We start from the raw sequence: 25895 nt of genomic DNA on the forward strand, positions 1-25895 counted from the left end.
TCCACTCTTCCCACTCCCTTGCCAACTCAGGGCCACAGCCTTGGGCAGGTACAGAGCAGTGTACTGATCCTCCTTGTATATTTAAACCACCCAGAGCCTGCAGTAAATTCAGCATCATAGTTTGGTCCAGCCTTTTCTTTCAACATCACAAGCTTTTTGCTTATAAACCATTATAATCTTATAGGCCCTCTGTTGTATATGCAGCCAATGTTGACTGAACTGTCATTATGCAGTGCGTGGGTCTGTATGCTATGCCAGATGGTGAAAAGCATGAAGGAGAAAAATAAAGCAGGGAGACAGGATAGTGAGTTCTGGGAAGAAGAGATGGTGTGATCTTAAGAAGAATGGTCAGGAAAAGCCTTGCTGGGAAGGTATTTGAGCAATGGGTAAAGGGTGGTCTGAGTCAGAACATTGGGAACAAATAGCACAGCAAGTAGATAGGCTGTGAGGTGGGACTATTGTGTTCAAGAAACACAATATCCAAGACATAGAAACAATCTAAGTATCCATTAACAGGTGGATGGATAAAGAAAATGAGATAAATCACTAGCTAGCTACCTAGATAGATAAGTAACTTATAGACAGACATGCACAATGGAATATTACTCAGCCATTAAAAAGAAGGAAATTCTTCCATTTGACATATGGATGGACCTAGAGGGCATTATGCTAAATGAAATAAGTCAGACAGAGAAAGACAAATATCATATGATCTCACTTCTATGTGGAATTAAAAGAAAAAAAAAGCAAGCTCAAAGAAACAGAGTAGAATGGTGGCTGCCAGGGGCTGGGGATGGGGGAAATGGGGAGACATTGGTCAAAGAATACAAACTTCTAGTTATAAGAGGAAAACTTTCTGGGGATAGAATGTACAGCATGGTGTCTTTAGTTAACAATACTGTATCATATACTTGCAAATTGCTAAGAGAGTATGTCTTAAATGTTCTCATCACACAAAAAGGGTAATTAAGTGAGATGGTGGCTGTGCTAACTAACTTTATTGTAATCATTTTGCAATACATTTTTGTATCAAATCATCGCATTGTACACCTAAAACTTACACAACGTTACATATGTCAATTTTACCTCTGTACAGCTGGGGAGAGGGGGACGGGACAGTAAGGAGGCCAGCATGGACAGAGCAAGAGAATTTGGGAGAGATTAGGAGGAAATGAGGTCAAAGAGGTAAGGGGAAGTAGGCTGAGCACAAAGAGCAGTAGAGCCCCACAGTCCTTTGTATCTGAGTGAGCGGAAACTCCTAGGAAGGTTTCGAGCAGATGAGAGAAATAACCTGATTTTCCTCCACAGCATCACTCTGGCTGCTGTGCTAACGCAGTGAAGGAGGCCAAGGCAGGGGTCGTAGGCCAGTTAAGGAACTACTGCAAGAGTGGAGAGATGATGACGGGTTGTACAGGGTGTGCAGGGTGGGCAGAAACCAGGAAAGGAATTACACTACATGTGTTTTCGAAGAACAGAAATGAGTTTGGCTGAAAGGCTGGGTGTGGTACGAGAACTATAAAGAGCAGCCGAGCCTGCCCTGGCCGGTGTGGCTAAGTTGGATAGAGCGCCTTCCCGTGCAACAGGTCGAAAGTTCCATTGCCTATCAGGGCACATACCTAGGCTGCGGGTTTGATCCCCGGTGGGGGGCGTACAGGAGGCAACCGATGGATGTTTCTCTCTCTTTCTCTCTCTATCAAATCAATTAAAAAAAAAAAAAAAAAGTAAGTAAGCATGATTCCAAACATTCTGGCCCAAGAAACTGGAAAAAAAGAGAAGATGGACATAGAATGCTGAGGGAACAGGAGGTTCCTGCCAGAAGATCAGGAGTTTGGCATTTATACATTGAGTTTGGGATGTCTGCGAGATATCCAACTAGGATCAGGAATTCAGAGGATTGAGTCAAGATACAATTTGGGGGATTCAAAGCAAACAAACAAACAAAAAATTGGAGCCCAGCCGGGCGTGGCTCAGCGGTTGAGCGTCGACCTAGGATCCTAGGCGATCGGGGTTCGATTCCTGGTCAGGGCACGTGCCCGGGTTGCCGGCTGCAGCCGATCAATGGTTCTCTCATCATTGATGTTTCTATCACTCTCTCCCCCTCTCATTTCCTCCCTCTGAAATCAATAAAGATATATATATAAAAAAAAAAAGAGACAAAAAACTGGAGATGTAAATTGAAGGCTTGCTAGCAAGAAACTGATATTTAAAGAGACAATTGAATAACCTCCTTGCTCCTCTTTGCTGCGTCAGGACATCTGTTTCCCTTTCCATTCCATTAAAATATATGACTCACATATAAGATTCATAGATTTAGCAAATAAAAACATAGGTCACACAGATAAATTGGAATTTCAGATAAATAATGAATAAATTTTAGGATACTTCATGCAGCCTTACTCCAGTGTCAACTCCAGCAACCTTTCCTCGCCGAGAGAGTTACCCTCCTCTTACTCTGTTTCTTCCACTGAAGCTATAAACCTAGCTTACTGTCTTTCTCCTTACTATTTCCTTCTCATATCACTCTTGATGATTTCAAGATTCTATGATTAGTTTCATATCTGGCCTTTAATTTATATATTTTGGCTACCACCACACCTCAGCCACCCATTAATCATACCCTTCATTGGTCCTACTATTACAGAGAAAAATGTAAAGGAGATATCTATGTGAGAAATGAAAGAAAGTTATTTAAGGAAGATATATAAGGTTTTTTTAAATTACAATAATCAATCACATCTAAAGCAAAATTCACTAAAATTATCATTAAAATTTATCTTCCAATGTGAAATTTTAATTGTATATGTACAATATAGACAACAATAAATCCAATTCACTATGTTCACTATGCCCAGTGACATGGATGGATGGATGAATAGAGAGATGGATATAGATAGATAGATATTATAAACAGGCAAAGTTTTTCTATAAATACCTGCTTAGAAAAGGTAGTTCTGACAAGATATCTCCAGCATAATCTTCTATAATCTCAGCCTTCAAAGGAATGAGTCCTAATTTATGAATTTCTTGATTTGATCCTGGTGGTATTTAGAAATATAATTAACATTTGAACACAAAACTCTAATAATTTACTGTGGTGATGCAAATGTTTATGGAACAGCAAAATTAGACATTTTCATCATTTATTTCAAAATAAATGATACTTCAATGGAATTGTTGCAAATCAGGATGTTTAGATCAACTTTATATTACTCCTAGTAAGGCACAAATGTAAATATATAGAATGAATTAATGTAGAATTTTATTTCAAGTTAAGTTGAAGGAATTTGAGAAACAGTGACCAAATCACTATGCAATCTAGAAAAGACAAATATTTATTCTGAACCACAGTAAGAAATATGCCTATTTCCCAATAGACCAAAACAAATAAGGTTTTATAAAAAAAATTTCAAATTTAATAATCAGTATTAATAAAATGAAATAGTAATAAAATAATTTCTGTTTCTTTGATTAATTGAAACTTAAAAAAAAAACTTTGTATATTTCATTTAGTCCAAATAAAATTTTTCCAGATAAATAAGCTGGTCTAATCTGTCAATCATAATCTCCTCAGGTCTACTTCCATACAAGGTGATTCCTTCATATGAGCCTTAGCAAACTTGCACTTTTTGTAGAAAATACAATAAAGATACTATTGTGATATCCTCTGTGTCTGACTGTGGAGACAGATTTGCATTCTAACCTTCTACCATAAATTTGCTATGTGACTGAACATACCCTCCCAAGATCTTATCTGTAAAATGAGATTGATAATACCAGGAGTAGGGCTGTTTTGAAAAACAAATCTAAAAATTCTTGTGAACAGCAAAGCAGCAAATCTCTCAGAATGGGTATCTCAGAAAGGGTAAAAACTCCCTTTCTCATGTCCTCACAATAAATAAATAAGCAAAGAAATGAATAAAACAATGGGAAGGCAAGGACAGTGTGTAAGCATAGATGTTAATCAGCAAGACTAACCCTGAAAAATATAAGACTTTAAGAGGTCAGATTTCTTTTCTAAACATGGATTGTACTGCTAATCTTTTTCTGTCCTGAATGAGATCAGCGTTTAAAACTTGTCAGCACCTTTAGGTGATGTTTTCTTCTTTGTAAGAAATGGTCTGAGCGTTGTCCTCATGGGCATGGGTCCTCCAAAATCATCATCCTCTGATAACGTTAAGATTGTGTTCCACAATTCCTGATAGCCCTGTTTCAAAGTGTCACCCAATTCCAAATTTAGCCCTAGGTAGAAAAAAATATATGTTCAAATTATTAATTAAAATTGGAGTGATAGTCACTATATTTTATGTTTTATGTGTATGAATTATCTTATGTTTATGTCTGTATCTCATATTGGATGCTTAAAACAAAACAGAATAGGCTCTGACATATTTTTCATGTTGCATCTAATGTTATAAGAAGGTAAAAGTATCTTTGAACTGTTGCTGGTGTTGCTATATTTTTCTGTCACTCTTAACAAAACCAGATGGGCCAATAAGAAGTCAGCGCATGGGTCCAATATGATGGGTGAAGGAGTCAGGGGTCAGTATCGGGTGTTCTAAAGGTCATGCTGGAGGAAGCGGGGCAGGGCTTCAGCACTGTGCATCTTCATTTCTAAACATGATACGCCAGCCTGACACTCCTTTTCTGTTTTCACAGAATCAATACCTTGTCCAAAACAATCAGCAGCAAAGCTATGGTGTCATTTTATAACATGTAAATTATCTAATATATGAGAGATATACAATAAGTGGTAACATTTATCATAGTGTTCTAGGAGTAGCTCCCATAATCCTTCCATTTAAACTACCCCCCTCCCAATAGCTGATATTGTCTCACATGTAGTTTTGAGAGAAAAAAGTTCCTTATAAGGTTCTCAATGGAACCATTTACCTATTGTGAAAATGTAGAGTTTTCATAGACAATATTTGCAAAGAAAGCTTCCTATCCAATTGTAGTTAATTAATGAATAGCCCATTGCCATTACTTCTCAGATACAATTCTCACCTGCCCACTAAAAAATAAAAGACGTAACTACACAGTTATTTAAAACATACCTCTATTATGTTCAATTTCATAATAATAAGCAATATTTTTCCACAAACTATCATCAGTTAAGTCAGGCAGGCCAGTGAAATTCACATTCCAATTATTCCTAGCTTTTAGTTGTTTTAGGATGAAAAATTGACATCTCTTTAGCTGGAAAAAAGACAAGAGAGAGGCATGACCCAATGATATAAAATCTTCCCAGAATGCTCATGTCTTCCTTAAACTTTCTTCAACGTGATCTACGCCTTATATTAAGAAAAAATAACTAAAGAACACATGAAAACACAATGCCACTGACCTAGCATTGACAAAATATGACTGTATACTAGTGACTTACCTTCTTTATGCTTCATTTTTTATAAGATAACATGGCTAATCTACACCTTCCAAGGTACCTTGCAGCTCTATAATGAAATGATTCCTTTGAACTTATCACAATCATAAGCACAATAAATATTCTTCCATTGACTCAAAATAACAGTTATAGAAAAATAGTGGGTATTCATTGTTATTGTAATAGTTTCAATTAAAAGTTCGAATCCCCATCAGGGCACATGCCAGGGGTTATGGTCTAGATCCCTAGTAGGGGGCATGCAGGAGACAGCCAAGCAGTGACTCTCATCATTAATGTTTCTCTCTCTCTCCCCCTATCCCTTCCTCTCTCTGAAATCAATAAAAACATATATATTTTTTAAAGTTACATATGGCATCATTTAATGTTTTAGGGCCTAAATAAAACACAATGACATATCAAATGGGATTTCTTAAATATACGTTGAAAATGTCACCTGCATGCCTAATACCATTGTGCTGACAATGACTAGGTAATACAATCAACAATGCACTTTTACAACCATACAACTATGCTTTAATTTATTGTATAATTGTATTAACTTATTGTATGGGTTTCTCAATATCTCACAAAGGGACTGTTTTAGCTTTCTGTAACTTAGCATCCCTTAATCTCATACTGTGCTAAACCTAATGGAATAATTTTAATAATTTTACTCTTAGCAGGCTTAAGTTTAATAAAAGACATTATATAATATTTTCTTTGGTTAAAGTTTGCTCCAAAATGCAGTTTTTTTTCTTCAGCTAAAGTGTTAACCCCAAAATAAGTTTGCACTACACTATACCGGCAATTTTCAACCGATGTGCTGAAAGAATTTTTCAAACATGCAGTATCTGACTACTTGGTCGAGGCACTGAACTTTTCCCCTTAGATTGTCAAATTAAAAAAATGACAACAGCCAGCACAACACTATAGCCTTCCAGTGTGAATGATTCAAAATTATACCTATTTTTGTCAGATTGGCAACAATTATAATAATTTTTTGGTGTGCCGTAGAATTTTAGTAATAGCTTATGTGTGCCATGAGATGAAAAAGGTTGAAAATCGCTGCACTATACAAAAATATCAAACTAGGGAGCACCATGTTAAATATGAAAACCAAGATTTTTAAAGTTTCACAATAGCTGACAAATGACTTTTACATTCATTTTTCTCTGTTTTAATTAATAAAATGTAAACATGCAATTGATATAATTTTTTAAATTTATTGCTTTTATATATATCAATAGTAGGGATTGTTTTTTCTTCAAAGAAACTGTATACATATTTGGAATTCTACAGAGTATGGATCATTTTATATGTAGATGAAGTACTTTTTCTCATTGAGTACTTTTATATATGAAGGGACTATTTTCCTAGAAACCTGCACTGTTTGCTGGTAGCAATTTTTAAGGTGAATACAGAAATAAAAGTAATATCAGAAAAAGCAAAGCATTCTGCCTTCTTACTTTTGCCTTATTGAATTTACAATATTTATGATATTCCATGTGGTTCACATACCATTCTTAGAAATGGTGTAAGTGTTCTGTCCCAAACATAAGTAATGATTCTACTCTTAGCTCTTTGACATAGGGGTAAATGCTGAAGGAAAATGACACTAAGACAGTGCATTCTGCAGAGATCTGCTGCTTCATTAATTGTTGGTGGTTCCTTCAAGTCCTAGAAAAACACAAATTTAAAAATGTCAACCTACACACAGGCAATGTAAAAATTGAGATACATAAGAACAGCATCTTAGAGCATCTTACTCACAATTTCCCCACATCACAGATGTATTCCTATTCAATTATGTTGTTTTTAGAAACATTTTAACAAGCATATGATTTATTTTTCTAAACAGCATAACTAATTATTTTGCTCAGGAGGGAAGATTTTCAAAATAAATGGAGCCCCCAGCATTTACTGTATCTAATACTTTCTTTTTTTTTTTAAATGATGGAGGATGATCATCTGCTTGGAGTCATGTCTAGTATCTATTTACAACCTGAAAGCAGACATACAAGGAGAGTAATAAAGCTTCTCACTGTCACACCTGTTCCTGTGTGGAAGACCAGGGCTTAGTAGGAGATATGACTGTATACTAAGGCAGTGTAGCCTAGCAGGACTTAAAGAAACAAACCAATAAACATTGGGTTGTAGCCTAGCTTTGCCACCAATTAGCTGTTTCATTCTTATTCATCTATTAAGTAGAATAACAAGAATACCTAATGCATTAATGTTATATTTAATATATATAACATATAATGTGTATAAGGTACCTGGCATTGGTATGCAATAAAGGCTTAGTAAAAGTTAGCTTCTTTTATTAGTTGTAACATCACTATTATTATTGGTATTCTTTTGTATTTTATTTTTCAATTACAGTTGACTTTCAATATTATTTTATATTAGTTTCAGGTGTACAGCATAGTTGTTGATATTCTCAACAGAAAACATGGGTTCTGGGCAGCAGAGTAGATGGCTAGTTATCCAGGTTCATCCTGATCACAGCCCCAACACCACCTTCCATCCACTATAACAGATGCTAAACTTCCTGTGGGATGTCACCACCTATTACTTGAAATCGGTCTCTGAAATTCTCAGCAGCAGTGATAATCAGCTGAGAACAAGAATGAAATAGATATTTGTGCTTTGGTTCAGGGAAGAAAGAGGTGACAAGCTCAGTCCAGAGGAAAAGAAATTATCCTAACTTGTTCTGTAAAGAGCCCTGCATGCCATCATAAGAATGTGATCAATAGATTTATCAATGTTTATTCAACAAACATGTGACAAACGCATATTTTCTGTTTGATGAACTTATTTACTACTCATAAATAAGCATTGCCACCTCTTTAAAAGTAACATTGAATAATTAAATTAATTTTGAAAGATTCCCACCTTAGTGTTATGATCTTCTGTGCAGGTGTTTAGGTTTTCACAGTCTTGTGCACCATGTAACATTTTTCTATAGAGTTTTAGTGTCACAGCACATGAAATAGAGCAGACAACACTTCTTATATCAGCCCCTTTGGGCCACTGATTGTGAAGCAAGGACAAGGTCTGATGTATCTGCAATAAAAATTTTTTTAAAGACCTAGTGATTATAAGGGACAAGATTCGAAGCTCAGGTGATATTAAGCCTTAGAAAAATAAGTTTAATTTTTCCCACTAATAATATTAATAATGAACTTTAATCTTTCAAAGAACTAAAGGAAAATATAAAAGAAATGCCTAAGGAAAAACAGAATAGTTTGGAAAACTTTAATGAAAAATGATAATGAGGCTGTATCTAACTAGGTTTGAAGTATATTTTCATATTAATAACTCTTTTTCCTCTTAATCTGTATAGTCCCTAACAAATCTGGATCAGTCATACCCAGTTTGAAAGCCCCTGAATGACTAACTTGTAGATTCTTCAATGTTGTCAGTTCAGACAATTTTCAGTGGCCATTGAAACAACTGAGACAACTCTCAGGCATTTACCTCATGTACAAAGCTACCTTCTCATAAGCTGATAATTATAAACCACTGCTTCTGCAAGTATTATCACTACAACCTATTGCAAACCTTAGAGAAGGTTGGAAAGAAGAAAGAAACTGAGTTTAGACAAGAGCAGAGATAGCTAATGCAAACTTAAGACAGTTTTCTCTATCTGTGGCAGGGTATCCAATTCTGAGCCAAAAACGTAACTTCTCCTAAAACTTAAGGTGTTAATTAGATAAGTCACTTAACCTTATGGATTCATTTAAAAATGTTTATCTAGTGTCTACAATATATGTAGGCTGTGCAGAGATTTTATGTTAAGATTGATAACAGTCTTATAGAGTTTTGAGCAGAGTAGTACCATGATATCAGATTTAAAATTTTAAAAGATCACTCTGATTACTGTGTAAAAAGTGAGTCATAGAAGATCAAGAGCAGAAGCAGAAATACAAGTGGGCTGATGTATTTTAGTCTACTAACTTTTTCCATGCAAGAGATAATAGAGTCTCTGGTGTCATAGTGATAGAAATGGGGAGAAGCTGGCAGGATCAGGATGCATAGTGACAGGATTTACTAGTGGATGGGGTATGGCTATGAGGGAAAAAGTGAGGTCAAAAATACCTCCTAGGTTTATGTCCTGAACAGCTCTAAGCCTAAAGATAACATTAACTGATATGTGAAGACTCCACTGGAATGGGTTTGGACTCAAGTTCTTAAACTTGGCCTTGTTAATCTTGTGAGGCCTATTAAAAATCCATGAGGAGCTATCTAATAGGCTGCTGTCTATGAGAGAAATTATGTTGCTCATAAGCATATTGACTCCACAGGCATGTGACCTTTATCACATCATTGCAGTATACCAAGTCTTCCAAAAAGAATAACCTATGGAAGATAATTATCAGTGAGTTTGAAGTAATCAAAAAGGTAAAATAACCACTGACAGACGTTCCTCATCAGAGATTACCAAAGCATCAATGGCTCAGCTTTAATCTAACGACATAGCTTTCCTTTCCAGAATACTAAAAAATTCCTACTTTTTAGGTAAACATTTCCACAGTAGTCACCCATATATTAAGAATAAAAGTGAGATCTTAAAATCATCACAGTAGTTTTCTTCCTCCGATTTTACTGTATATTTTATACATAGGGTTTTTTTGTAGAAAATATCTAGGGTTTTGCAACCAACAAATTTAGTAAGACTCCCTCTGCCTCAGGGCTATGCGGCTTGAAGAAGAAAGTCTATACAATTGGCAAGGACATGAATTCTGGTTTTAAAAAAGTCTGTCTTCTAGAAGCAACAAATCATTAAAAGTATATTTCCTAGAAGTTGGACTTTAGTTTCCAGGTAAATGTGTTGTTACCTCTTTCTGCATTTCTCCCAAGTTTAGTTTCAAATGACCATACAGAAGTATTTCTCTTTCCTGTGACCTTTGGTAATTCTGTATTATGTAGGCATGTAAGGCATGTTGCAATTGTATCTCATGCTAAAAAACAAAACACATAAGTAAGTCTTCTGGTTCAAATACCTATTGCAAACCTCTAGTTAAACTAAATACAAGGTGGAAAATGATGTTTGTGATTATTTGACTACAGACAAAACAAAAACTCCATTAATTCAAGTTAAAATAGACTTCCACTCCTTTTGTTTGAACTATTCACTGCTGATGTCACTAGAATATAAGAAGGGAAATGAAAATGCTTTCTAATAAAATCAACCACTCAAAAAAAGTGCTGGCCGTAGCAGTAATATAATTGTTCTATATTGCCCCACAATGATATGTTATCTATTTACACACACAAAAGGAAAGAAAATTTTAAGTGGTATTCTCAAGTCTTAGTATTTATTCATAGCTATCTATTTTTAATGGATATTAAAAATAGTTGCAAAAAAGTACTAATAAAATGATGGAATACTTTATCAGCTATCTTAATTTTATTTTTTTGGTTTTTTATTGTGTTTTTTGTTATTTATTTATCTTAATTTATCTTTATTGTTGAAAATATTACAGATGTTCCCTTTTTTCCCCCTTGACCCCTTTCCCCCTGCACCCACTCCCCACCCCAGGCCTTCACCACACTATTGTCTGTTTCCATGGGTTATGCATATAAGGATGTAAATTCTTTGGTTAATCTCTCCCCACCCACCCCCCACCTTCCCTCTGGGATTCGTCAGTCTGTTCCATGCTTCTATGTCACTGAATCTATTTTGTTCATCAGTTTATTATGTTCTTTAGATTCCACATATAAATGAGATCATGTAATATTTTTCTTTCTCTGTCTGGCTTATTTCACTTAACATAATATTCTCCAGGTATTAATTTTAAAAGTGAGAATAAAGACAAAATCATCCCAGATTATATATATGCACACACATATATATATACACATATGTCTGTGTAAAATATATACACAGAAAAGTATACATTATAATTTATAGGAGCATATAAATAAGTGTGTATGTGAATATGTATACATATGTATATACAGATACATGTAATTTATGTACAAGACACTGGCTGAGAATTTCCCACTGTGGTCCTCACATGTCCTGGGCCTCTGAACTGTTCCTCCCCAGTGTCTCTTATACATGACCTTAGGCCATATTTTTCCTCCCACTTCTCAAAATTGCCCATACAATGGCTTAATAGGCCAGGACTTCAGTTAACTTCTCCTAAAGCCATATAAAAAAAATTCTGCCCTCTTTCCCCATGTTAGAATATTCCTTCAGAGCGTTCTCATGCCCAGAATTTATGAATAAACACTTATGCTATTGGTTCTCTGGTTAATTTCCCCACACTTATGTTGCCCATTTATTCTGCGCAATTTAATATAACTTACCATTTCAAAAAACTGTATGTGCATATAGAGACTTGAGGAATAGTATCCATAAATTCTAAGGACATCTGACTCTATTCCCAAAGACTGTACAATATTGATTTTCTTGTGAAGAGTATGCATGATAAAAATATTTAAAAAGTCTCTTTGACGAGATGTTAGTCCCTTTTCTGAGACAATTAGGAAATATGGATAACATTCTTTAAGAAATCTCTCCCATTCTGGTGTCAGACAGTTGGAAAATTCTGTATGAATAGTAACATCAGTGTTGTATTCTAAATGGTGAATCAATATGGTACGAAGGGCCAGAATATCAGGGTAATCACAATACAGATTTTCTGCATCCTGTAGATAAAGGAAACCAATGTTAATTTTAGAGATAAAAATAGAATAACTGGTTATTTTTCTAAATATTAACATTGTATATAAATTGTTGTATTAACATACTACAAAGAGTTAAAAGCTCAAGGTTATTAACTTAATTCTTCTGAATCCTGTAGAAATGTCAGATAAATAAAGACTCATTAGCTGTTTTCCTACCAATAATACTTGGTATTATTCCTATTAGTAGATACTTTAATTACAATCTAAATATCTTTAAAAGTAAGTAACAACTGATCACATTTAAAAATAAATATTGTTTTCTTAGGCTCTACAAAATGAGAACAGAGAGTTAAATCTGTTTGTTACCTTAAAAAAAACTATGACAAATTTGGCTTCCTTTTGAATGAAATCATACAGAAATTGTTCTACAATGTAGAAGAAGTGAAGAGTTTGTCCTTTCTTGAAGTTCATGTTCAGAACACAGGTGATGAGTAATGAATCTCCATCAATCAAAAAAAATTCAGACTCAACAAAGTCTTTAAGTAAGCTCACTATTCTGAATAAAAATATAAAACACATAAGGCAAAGATTATAAAAGTAACAGTAGCTTGAGATAAAATTCCACAGTTCAGTTGGTTACACAAACTGTCTTCTAGTTTAAGTAAGAAACTTAAAGAAAAATTACCCACAAATTTCTATTATATTTAAGCAACAATTTTTTAGGGCATTCCTGTTACTTTGCAGGAGTGAATAAACCCTCAGTTAACAATATGACGGATTCTGTAGTGAAACTGAAATTCATTGGTGTAAGCAGAAATTTATGCAAAAAAGTGCATCTCTATTTTAAATTTAGATACCATTTCTGTACTTTTAGTGTGAAAAGTTAAAGCCATCATAATCCTTGGTGAGTTATATGTATGAGACTATCTTATTTTGCATTTTTAAATTAAACTATAATGAAGAGCTCTTCACCAACTCCAAGAAATAAAAGATTTTCCATAACTGATATCTACCTTATGAGCTGTTCTCAAAACTCATCTCCCTACCACTCCTTCAGAGGCAACCACTGCCTTGAATTTAGTTTTCATCGCTCTCTTAATTTTTAAAGTTTTTATGACAATATATGTATACCTAGTTTGAGATCTTTATTAAAAGGACAAAGTCTTATCTGTGTTTTATGGAATTTACTTTTTTAAAAAATATCTTTATTGATTTCAGAGAGAGGAAGGGAGAGGGAGAGAGAGAGAGAAACATCAATGATGAGAAAGTCATTGATCGGCTGCCTCCTGCACGCCCCCGAATGGGGATCGAGCCCGCAACCCGAGCATGTGCCCTGACCCAGAATTGAACCCCAATCTCCTGGATCCTAGGTTGACACTCAACTGCTGAGCCACACCCCTTCTGGGCTTATGGAATTTACTTTTTAAACTTAATTACTATTTACTATTAAAATTCTATTATATGGTTATAGGAAGCTATACTTAAATAACTTTACTGCTGTATAAATTCAATTATATATCTACATTACAATTTATTCTATATCTTTCTCCTTTCGATGAACATTTAAATTATTTCTTTCATTTTTTGCTGTTACAAAATTTGCTGCAATGATCATTCTCGTCGCAATATGAAAAGAAAGTGAATCTTTCCTCCACTTATATCTCTCTTTGAAGTTTTCAGTATATCATTCCTTGCTACTGAATAAAAGCCATATAGCATAATCCTTCCCAAGAAAAGAAAATATTTACCTACTTTCAAAAATATTAATCTCTTGCCCCACTGGCTGTTTCTACAAGATGATTCTTAGCCGGAAGAAGTAAAAAAAAAATCCATGCCATACAGAGGAAATGAATTACTTCTAATGATGTATTACTTTGAAGAATTTGAGCTGTACTTACTTAGATTTTGACAGAGTTTCCCAAATCTTCAATGAGAGCGACCTCAGAATTCTCTTACACTTAGTTAATCCTTTAAAATAAGTAACAAGTGTAACACTCAATTTTAAGATAGTTTTAATGATAATTCTTTTGTTGCTAACTTTTAGTATATTTATATTTTATGCAAGACTTCATAAGCATGGCTGAAATATTCAGTAACATGTCAAAAGAGAAACAGGTTGTTAAAAATGAGAATATGCTTACATTACTTACTGTAAAGAATAATTATGGGCAAGGTAAGCCATCTTACAGTTTAAAATTAGATTTTTCATAAAGGCTAAAATAATAAATTCCCAGTTGCGAATAAATTTTAATGACAAACATATAACAAGTCTAAAAAGACAAAACTGTCCAGAAACTGAAAATTCACTACTTTCAAAATTAATTCATATGAATTTATAGAAAGGCATACAGATACAGTGTAAAAGTTCTCTCACTAAAGATAAAGGACCTTTTAGGTAGACTTTCTTCACTGTTCAAGGTAAAATGATAAATCCTGTATTTTTCTACTCTCCTTATATGGGGGGGGGGGGACACTGATTTAATTCTTTGAAATAAATTTCTCCTGAGAATTTCTTTGTAGTATTCCACGTCCTTGTTAAATGCATTCTATCAAGAAATTAGGACTTGAAAAGGAAACAAACATTCATCTATTCAGCATGTGAGGTCTCAGGAAAAATAGTAAGCAGGAATATTAAAACACATTTTAGTTTTTTTGGCATTCTTGATACAACATATGTAGTCTCTCATATTGTTATGACTGATATTAATTGAGCCCTCCCGACTACTTCTTTTTCAAAAAAAGTGAATTTGTGCATAATTGAGGGGTGTTAGGTATTATAAATGAATATTTAAATATTTGGGGTGCCTAGACATGCCCATATACAGAGCCAGATGTACTAATAATAGGTAGCTCCTCACTCCTAAAAACTACTTTGGAATTTATTAACCAAACAGTAAGGCTACACTTGGATGTAAAATTGTACTTATTTCATATTTCTTACAATTAATGTAGGCGTCTCCAAATGTCTTCATCATTTTGTGACCATAGAATTTCATAATACCATTTTATCATAACTATGTTCATATCTATGCTGAGAGAAGCAACTCAACAAGCTAACACTGTGAATAGTTACAGATTTAAGATTTAAAATTTTGTTCAAGGTGGCAGAAAATTTTCTGTTACCAGGTCTTCAGGTTTGATTATTATAAGCCTGCCTAACTGGTGGAGTCATGTGAAAAAATTCATTTGGAAGAATATTTTAAAGTTTCATTTTAGAAACACACTAAATTGGTTTACTGTATTTCTTTTGCTTATTTTTATTTTAGTGTGTAAGTAAGAACTATTTCAATTTGAGCTTAGGTAAATTATTAACATTTGCTTTGGGTAAATGTTATTCATACGTCATCCAGATGAAGAATTTAAAAATCTAGAGAATTTAATCAAGATGAAAATAAAAGGTGGTTGGTGATTGGGCAACCCTAAATTTCAGCTGGTTATTTTTGTGGGGAGGGGCTGATGATAATTTAAAAATACACAAGAGTATAAAGAATACTAACAAACACCTATGTATCCCAACATTGGAATTGATAAATGTTAAAATTTTGCTCATTTGCTTCAAATTTATTTATTAAAGGGAAATAAACATTAAAGATATAATTGTATTCCCATTCTGCTATCACAGAGGCAACCAACAGTGTGATATTTCTTTGCCATAATTTTGTATTACAGTATATAATACTGTGTTGTGTCTTAAATTAAATGGTATCATCCCACAACTTGTTTTCTTCATTCAACTTTATGATTTTGAGATCATTCCATGTTGATACACAAAGATAAACTACATTCATTTTAGCAGCTGATAATGCTCTACCATACAAGTATATCATCTTCCAAAGCCAAATTCCATACTGATAGACATTTAAGTTGTTTTGTTTTCTTGCCATTGTCTTACAAATTATAGCATATTGTACATTATTTTTTTGCCTTTTTTTGTTTCTTTTTAAATAGAATTTATTGGGGTGACATTGGTTAATAAAAATTTTAATATGTCTCACTGAGCATATGCAAGAGAGATCCTCTAAGAGGTTACGATTAGAGAGGTAAGCCACTTCACTAGATAGTATTCAGTTCATATTCACGTTATTGATATTGTCACATTTTTTAATTCAAATTTTAAAATATTTCTAAACTGAGAAATGTGAAATAGTGTCTCATAGTTTCGATTTCTATTACTGCCAAGGATGAGTATCTTGTAGAATATATATATATATATTTTTAACATTCAGATTTCCCTTTTGTGATTTGCTTATTGATAACATTTGCCTATTTTCTATTGAGTTTTCTCCAATTAATTTGTATACAATCTTTAGCTTTCCTGGATAAATAATTCCTATATTTATACATAGATTTATGGTCTCATTCTATTCTGTCCCTTTAACTTTGTTTGGATCTTTTATTACATAAGCGCTCTTTTACTTGATTATGGTAAAATTTATCAAACTTGTAATTTTTTATTTGAAATTTTCTATTATCTTGTTTAAGAAATCTAATACTTGTCTTATTTTGTTTAAGAAATTTACCTCAAGACCCTTAAGATATTCTACTGCATTTTTTTTCATAGAGGCAAGATAAAAGAGGAGATTCAGATTGAACATGTATTAAATTTAAAGATTAAATTTGTCATGCTAGAAATACTTATGATATTGAATAACAAGGAAGAACCTAATATATTTCCACATTTATTCAGTACAATTAAGACCTTCTTTAATGATTCATAATTATTTTCACCTTATATATGTTTATATATTTTTTAATCTTCACCCCGAGATAGGTTTATTGACATTTGAGAGAGAGACAGAGAGAAAGGGACAGAGAGGAGAGAGACGTCAATGGGTTGCCTCTTGTATGAGCCCTGACCAGGAATCAAACCTGTAACCTAGGTATGTGCCCTATCCGGGAATCGAACCTGCAACATTTTCATGTATGGGAAGATGCTCCAACCAACTGAGCCACCTGGCCAGGGCTCCCCTTAATATGTTTTGTTAGATTTATTCCTGAGTATATTTTAGTTTGTGTGGCTAATTTGATGGTTTTCCATTTTTTAATGTATTTTTCCAATTAATAATTTCTGGTGCTTAGAATCAGTATTATATTCCATACTAATGGACATTTCCATACTGATGGTGATTAGGATCAATATTTTTTTAAATGTCAATCTTATATCCCAAAGGAGATTTCTCTGATTTCTAAGTTATGTGTAGATTCTCTAGGACATTTTAGGTAGACTTTCTTCACTGTCCAAGGCAGTTATTTTCATTCTTCCTCATTCTCACGTATGTTATTAACTTTTACACTAACTAGAACTTCCAACATAATACTAAATAGCACTGAAAGAGTAGTAATGAAAGCAAAAACGCCCTCTTGCTCCTCACGTCAGTGGCAAATCAGATAAAGTTTTATGGTTATTGGATGCTTGACGTAGTTTTCAGCAGGCTGCTTTTATTAAGTTTAGGTAAATATCTTTTTTTCCTGGTTGGTGAAAAAGTAATCACAAGTGACTACTGAACTTTATCAAATGTTTTTCTGCAGCTACAGAAATATTTTCCTTTAATCTGATAATATACAGTATTTTATTATAAAAATTTTATATTGAGATACATATTAAAACTCAACATGGTATTGATTTTTTTTACATTCAGTATAATTGTATTTTATGTGCTAATATAGCATGGGGCAAAAGTAGGTTACAGCTGTTCATATGGAAGATAATGCAATAAATAAATAAATAATGGTGATAGAATAAATTCTGTGCTTCGGGTACTCGCAACTGTAAACCTACTTTTGCCCTACCCTGTAATTATTTTAGGAACTCAAGCATATCATTCCAGTACTGTACTCTTCAACCTTCTGAGTCAAACAGAGTCATGTGGACCTGCTTTTAAAGTCACAGTACTATGACCAGAATCATGAGAGAATCTTATTAAAATTGTTGATTCTCAGTCCCTGTCCCCAAGGATTTATTGATTTAATTGGACTGATGAAAATTCTAAGATCTATGCTAGAGTGCAGTGTAACAGATCCATATTTAACTTAAATAAAATCACCTATACACACTCATAAAAATAAAAAAAATCCAAACCTAATTTTTTTTTTTCAATATAGAGTCCAAGCCAAGCCAACTCTTCATTGTGGTTTAACTAAAAGATAACAACAAAAATCTTATTTAATATAAAAGAGACAGTGTCTGAAGGCATTGATAGTGTAAACAGCGAGGAAGAGGAGGGGGTAAAGAGGAGGAGTCTGAGGGAGGGGAGAGGAGGGAGGGAGGGTAATCCACCCATGGGTATTGCCTCACCTGGTTTTTCTAAATCATGACTGCTGTCATCTGTAGCTTCAACTTCTGAAGGCTTCTCCTCATTGATTTCAAACTCACATGGTAACTGCCCAGAAGCTGGCTCTTCTATTACGTCTTCTGGGCTTAGATGATCTTCTTCTTCAGATTGATCAAATGAGGACAAGCTCTCTGCGGTCTCACTGTCATCAGAGCTGTCGCTTTCAGTATCACTCTCACTCTCACTCTCACTCTCACTTTCACTGTTACTAGGGCTTGATGTTTCATATGACATAGGAGGTGCAGAAGCCATGTTCTATAAAAACAAAGCTCTTCATTATCACTTTATTTAAAATAACATATCACAATATAGTTTACTTCTCTCAAATAAAATCTGTTCAATTCCTTCTTTTCTGTAAATCTCCTCAATATCTACTTTCCTAATGAGGATCATTTTTCATAATCCTCACCCCAAATATGTTTGCAATTAAGTCACTCAAAAGGGATGGTGGAGTTGCATGGTAGGGCAAAATATATTCCTGAAAATATGTATGCGAAAGTCACATTTATAGAGACAAAGAAACAAAAAACAAAACACACACATGTTTAAAGAAGGATTTAATCTAAGAAAATTAGTAATAGTAAACATTTCTATGTAAATCTTAACTTTGGAAAGGTCTACATAGATAAATTTCCAACAGTTTAAATATTACTTTCATTGTTTCTTTTTATTGCATAGTTGAGCACATAAGCAACCAGATGACAATGAATTAGCATCCAATTAATGCTTAAATTTGCTGGTTTCTGTGTACTCAATGACTTTCATCACTTTTTCAAATGAGTTTATAAAATATGCATTCTCACTAAATCAACATGTGTCCTGTTCCTTCATCTGTTCTTTTTTTAATAGTAAAATATTTAAGTGGTGACACCAAGAAAGCTACCTAAAGAGGGACACTGTCTTGTTGGCCAGCAGATAGCATAAATTTATATTACTTATATTACATAAACTTATCATTCTCCAGCTTATGGGGGAAAGGGTCAAGTGTGGCCCCTCAGAAATCAGACTAATAAAGGGTTACTGCATACCTAACATAAATAGATACAATAATAGATACTGTAGATACTCACATTCACAATATAGTTACATGCAAATAGGATAATTATCTGTAAATTCCAGTCTACAGTAGCATTAATAGTGTCACCAAGATATTTTAATGTCATGAATTCTTTAAAGGAAATCACAGATATAATGAGTAAACTGCATTAAAAAACACAAAAACAAAAAACAACAAAAACTACATATACAGATTTATAAAAGTCACTCTTTTATTTTTGTAAAAAAAGCACTTGAGAGTAACTTGGGTATAATATTTGTCACCCTACTGAGTCTCTATAATAATAAAATTAATTAATCTACTCAATCATTTTATTGGGTATTTACTATAACATCAGACAATATTCTAGGCAATACCCTCAAGGCCTCTAGCTTCAAGAAGGATACACACATCTGTCAGTATTCCATATCCATTTATGATAAAAACTATCAACTAAGTGGTTATAAAAGGAATATACCTGAACATAATAAAGGTCAGATATAACAAACCCACAGCTAACATCATACTCAACTGTGAAAAGCTGAAAGCTTTTTCTGTAACATCAGGAACAAGACAAAGATGTCCACTATTACCACTATTATTGAACATAGTATCAGAAATCCTAGCCACAGCAATGAGACAAGGGGCAGAGGAAAGGTATCCAGATTGGTAAGGAAAAAGTAAAATTGTCACTATTCGCAAATGACATGGTACTATATATATAAAAAACAAACAAACTAGAATTTCCACCAAAAAACTATTAGGATTAATAAATAAATAGAGTAAACTTGCATGCAGGATATAAAATTAAATATTCAGAAATCTGTTTCTATACACAAACAACAAATTATCAGAAAAAATTAAAGAAAACAACCCCATTATAATTGCATCAAAATAATACAATACTTAGGAATAAATTTAAGCAAGGAAGTAAGGGACCTATACTTTGAAAACTGTAAGACACTGAAGAAAGAAATTAAAAATGGCAGCATATACCATGCTCTTGGATTGGATGAAATAACATAGTTAAAATGTACATTCTACCCAAAGCAATCTACAAAGTCAGTGCAATCCCTATCAAAATGTCCAGGGCATTTTTTACATAACTAGAACAAAAAGACCTTAAAATGTATAGAGAATCACAAAAGACCCCCAACAGCTAAAGAAATTTTGAAAAAGAATAGCAAAGTTGGAGATACCATGCTCAATGATTTCAAATTATACAACAAAACTATAGAAATGAAAGCAGTATGGTACTGGTGTACACACACACACACACACACACACACACACACACACACATCAATGGAACAGAATAAAGAGCCCAGAAATAAACCCATGCATATATGATCAATTAATCTATGACGTAGGAGGCAAAAATATACAATGGGCAAAAGACAGTTTCACCAATAAGTGGTGTTGGGAGAACTGGACAGATACATACAAAAGTTGAAACGAGACATTTTTATGCCATATACAAAAATAAACTCAAAGTGGATTAAAGACTTAAATATTTAAGACCTGAAACCACAGACTTTTAGAAGAAAACATAGGCAGTAAACTCTTGACATTGGTCTTAGTAATAAATTTTAGTTATGTCTTTTCAAGCAAAAGTGACAAAAGCAAAAATAAACAAATGGAACTATATTAAACTAAAATGTACTTGTACAGCAAAGGAAACCATTAACAAAACAAAAAGACAATCTGCTGAATGGGAGAAGATATTTGCAAATGATGTAGCCAAGAAGGGCTTAATATCAAAGATGTATAAAAAATTCATACAACTCAACATCAAAAAACCCAATAATATAACTTTAAAAATGGGAACAGCACCTAAACATATGTTTCTCCAAAGACATACAATTGACCAACAGACACATGAAAAAATATTCAACATCACTAATCATCACAGAAATGCAAGTTCAAACCACCATGACATATCACCTCACACCTGTCTGAATGGTTATTATAAAAAAAGACAACACATAATAAATGCTGGTAAGGATATGGAGAAAAAGGAACCCCCATGCACTGTTGGTGTGATTATAAATTAGTGCAGCCATTATGGAATATTCCTCAAATAATCAAAAATAGAACTACCATATAACCTAGCAATTCCACTTCTGGGTATTTATCCAAAGAAAATGAAAAATGTAATTTGAAAAGATATATGCACACCTATGTTCATTGCAACATTATTTTCAATAGCCAAGATATGGAAGCAACCTAGGTTTTCATCTATAGACAAATAGATAAAGAAGATGTGGTACATACATACAGTGGAACATTGCTCAGCTATAAAAAAGAATGAAATATTACCATTTGTGCCAACATGGATAGAACTAGAAAGTATTATGTTAAGTGACATAAGTCAGATAGAGAAAGACAAATACCTCATGATTTCACTTATATGTGGAATCTAAAAAACAAAGCAAACAGAATGAAATAGAAAAAAACTCATAGATACAGAGAGAACAAACTGATGGTTGTCAGAAGGGAGAGGGTGAGGGTTTGGATGGAAAAGAGGAAAGGGTTTAAGAAATACAAATTATTGTAAGTTTGTATTATGAAATAAGTCAAATTATGAAATAAGTCACAGGGCTATAATGTACAGCATAGGGCACAGAATCAATAATATTGTAATAACGACTTAGAGTGACAAATGGTTATTAGACTTGTGGTGATCATTTTGTAAGGTTTATAAATATTGAATAACTATATTGTACACCTGAAACTGCTATAATGTTGTATGTTAGCTATAATTAAAACTATTTTTTAAAATTTTAAATAAATAATAGATAAGAAGTACACAGTCTAAAGAAAAAAGAAAGTAAAATTAGCAGGTAAATTAAGAGGCCTTATGATGAAGGCTGTGCTATAGCTAGTAAATGCAGTAGGTAGGATGGAAGCACAAAATGGGAGTGCTGGGGAGAACTGAATAAGGCTTCTCAGAGGATTTGACATGGAACTTGAACTTCAGGGATTATCAGGAGCTTGCCAGATAATGGCAGGGTAAGAGCATTCTAGAAAAACAGGGTGTTCAAAGGCCAACAGCAGATCTGAGAGAGCAGAGTTTGAATGGAGTGCCTCACTAAGCTTGCTCAGGTGTGCCTCTTCAAGATTAGAAGCAATATCTTCCCTAGTTTACAAATAGAATATGTATAAGCCTTACTTGATTAATCCCCCTGGTCAATTGTATGAAGAAATAACTGGAAGTATATCCTAGACTATCATGCTTGTCTTAATGGTCAGCACAAATACCATTTTTTTTTTGTTTCTGAATATTTTTATTGAATTAGGCCTAACCATGTAACCATACACAAGCTTTATAACAGTGTTGACTTTCAAAATCATAGAAGCAACACCAAGCAACTTGGAATTAGTTACAGATTTCCTTTTGACATTTATTTACTGATATACTTGTTGAACAGTCAAAAGAAGAAGGGAAGAATATTGTCACATCACAAAAATCTCATTTCTGTAGGTGCTGCTAGTGTTAACGCAATCAAATGGAATAAACGGAAAGCTTATTAAAAACTGTTTCCAGTGATGATTACTATTTTTAAAATTTGTTCCTCAGGTTGTATTTTTTTTATTGTTCAAAATATTACAGGTGTCCCCTTTTTACTCCATTGACTGCTTCCACCCCGCCCTCACTCCCCTCCCCAGGCCTCCACCACGATGTCTGTGTCCCTGGGTTATGCATATATGCATATAGGTTCTTTGGTTAATCTCTCCCCACCCACCCCCACCTTCCCTCTGAGATTCATCAGTCTGTTCCATGCTTCTATGTCACTAAATCTATTTTGTTCATCAGTTTATTATATTATGTTCTTTAGATTCCACATACAAATGAGATCATGTGATGTTTGTCTTTCTCTGCATAGCTTATACCATTTTCCCTCAAATGTTTCCCCAGAAATAACCAAACAACACACGACCTGGGGAACAATCTAATAGCAGCCCTGGCAAGCATGCAATCTCATTGATGTCTCATTCTTTACGTCATTGGTTTTTAGTAAAATGCACATAAATTTTGCATTCTACCACACAATATATCAATATTTTTTAAATATAAAAAGATGTCGTTTTTAAAAAGTATTTTCTATTCATCCTCATAGAGCCTTCTGAATAATTCCATATTGTTAGAATGATTATCTCTCACTTTACAGATGAGTGATCAGAGAATGAGAGGTTTTATAGCTTGCACAATGTCATACAACTAATAAGATGAAGAAACTGATTTTGTCTGATCCAAGGTCCTTGTCTTTCCTAATAGACCAACAATACTACTGTAGTCATTAAAAAGGAAGTGGCTACCCCAGGGAGCCTCACAATTAGATTTTAGAAATAACTACACAGGCAAGAACTAACTTTTCCTTTGATTTCCAGTTTTATTGAAATATTGCAGAAATATAGCCTTAATGGTTCAGAGAGCCCTAATAAGTTGAGTCATATATCACTGCCTATCCTAAAGAGAAATACAATTCCCTTCTATTAAGCTTAGACATATACTCAAGATAACTCTGTTAACAGTATTTAAAATCCAAGTTTACAAACTACCATTTAAGGGAGATTTGTCACTAACACCATTGTTTCCGAGTCATTCAATCCTGCCAAGCTCATCATCCTCAACTTCCCATAACAGTTAGAAATATTTACTTAAATTTATATAATTGTGTATGTGTGTGTCCTTTTATGTTTGCCTTGTCTGTTACATTAAGCTATAAGCCTAATGCAAAACTGTGTATCACATTTAGGTTTAATATTCACACTGGTGCTGGGAAGTCTTAGCACGTTTTACAAATAAAATGCAACCTAAAACAGCCATCTGACATCAATCTCAAATGGATACTGTAGTTAATTTACTTGCGAATAAATTATTTTGTCTTGGGACTAAAACTACTTCTCTGCCCCGAGTCTAACTAACCTTCTTTTACTTAGCTCTTAGCAGCCAGTTCTTTCTTAAAGGATCCCTTAACATAAGCACTCATCTTTTCTCACCAATTCATCGAACACAAGGCACCAAACCTCTCTTTTTCCCTTTACCTTTTCACAGTCCAACAGCCAGCAGTAGCCACAAGCCAGGCAAGGGAAGTCCTCCACGCCGTTCAGTCAGACCTGAGCTCTTTCTCTAACTGAACCAAGGGTGCAACTTCTCTGCGCCAGCTAAGGCACCCTGCCTTAGTTTCTGTTTCCCGGAGAGTCTGAGGAAACTGGAAACAGCTTATACCTCAGCATTATTCACTTTAGGCCACACCCTGTAGAAAACTAAAGGCTGAAGGCAAAGGTCCATTACACAAACACTAGCTCACTGCAATTTGGCACATATCCCAGCTACCCATTACCCTAAGGACTTAGTCCAACCATTCCTTTAAGCTCACACTTGCCTTCTCCTCCTCCTTTTATTGGCTTTTAAAATTCTACCAAAATTAGAGCAAGGGTAGAGGACCTCTTGGGATAATAAACTGGGGTCTCGAGACTCTCACTAAAAATTATTTGTCATCAACTCAAAAGTCATGATCAGTGTGGACTAGAATCTGACATGTTGTATGTGGTCAAAAATGATCTGCTGAATGGAATGGAATGTCCAGTGGAAGATAAAACCCCACAGTGGAGAGCTTTTGTTCAGCAGCAGTGCTCTGCAGAGAATGAGCACAGTGAATCTCCCTCAGGGTTTTAATGGGACAGAGAATAGAACTCCTCTGGCATATGCCTATTTTCTTCATAGTCCTCATGTTTCACGCACAAAAAATTAGGAAGTTTAGAGAAAATTTGAACAACAAAGTTCTTAACTAAGAACATTTGGTTGCTATTACACCTAATAATTTCAGAATACACAGTCTATTCAAGCATCTAAGGAACACATGTAAACTAACCATGTACTATGTAACAAAATAAGTCTACAAAATTCAAAGATTTAGTGTCTTAGAGACCATGCTCTTTGACCACATAATCAATAATGGAAGATAAATTTTAAAAAATAAAATTTTTTTCTTACATCTGGAATCTAGTAAGAGCTCTTCCAATTAACTGAAAGGCAAAAAAAAAAAAAAAAAATCAACAAAATAATTTTATGCTTAAAATATTTATAAAATGTATGGAGTGAATCTAAAATTGTGATTAGAGAGGAATTTATACCATTAGGTACTTACAGGAAAGAAATTAGAATGAAAGTGAGCTAAGCATGCAACTTAACTAAAAAAGTTGAACAAAAAATATTTTAAGAACACTTTTTAAAGAAAGTTAAAGAAGGAAAAAAGATAAATCTGTAGGAGAAAAATTATGTCTGCATACATTTTGAACTGGGCTAACATTTGATAAAGAATAAATGTTTATGTATACATATATATGTATGTATATGTACATATATACATACAAATCAAATATACCCTAATCTATCTATCTCTTTATATGATAAGTTATGAATATTAACACTGGCCAATTAACTATTAGGCTTTTAGTCTGATAGTAATGAGGCCCAAATAGTTGGTTTGTCATTTGTTTC

At 33.7% G+C, this 25895-nt stretch overlaps 1 protein-coding gene across 1 annotated transcript in view; it reads right to left on the reverse strand.

Annotated features, from left to right (window-relative positions):
* The window catches only part of LOC107527531 (putative ATP-dependent RNA helicase DDX60), a 78975-nt gene extending 54474 nt beyond the window's left edge, over positions 1 to 24501 (reverse strand). Inside the window, 11 exon segments of the mRNA XM_016200308.2 lie at positions 2933 to 3035; positions 4084 to 4239; positions 5055 to 5196; positions 6899 to 7057; positions 8276 to 8446; positions 10222 to 10344; positions 11699 to 12040; positions 12386 to 12575; positions 13918 to 13987; positions 18315 to 18606; positions 24437 to 24501. Coding sequence (XP_016055794.2) covers positions 2933 to 3035; positions 4084 to 4239; positions 5055 to 5196; positions 6899 to 7057; positions 8276 to 8446; positions 10222 to 10344; positions 11699 to 12040; positions 12386 to 12575; positions 13918 to 13987; positions 18315 to 18603 — 1745 coding nt within the window. The 5' untranslated portion in view covers positions 18604 to 18606; positions 24437 to 24501.
* Positions 24502 to 25895: the final 1394 nt, after the last annotated feature.

The sequence above is a fragment of the Miniopterus natalensis genome, chromosome 4, assembly GCF_054644295.1.
Source record: "Miniopterus natalensis isolate mMinNat1 chromosome 4, mMinNat1.hap1, whole genome shotgun sequence".
NCBI lineage: Eukaryota > Metazoa > Chordata > Mammalia > Chiroptera > Miniopteridae > Miniopterus > Miniopterus natalensis.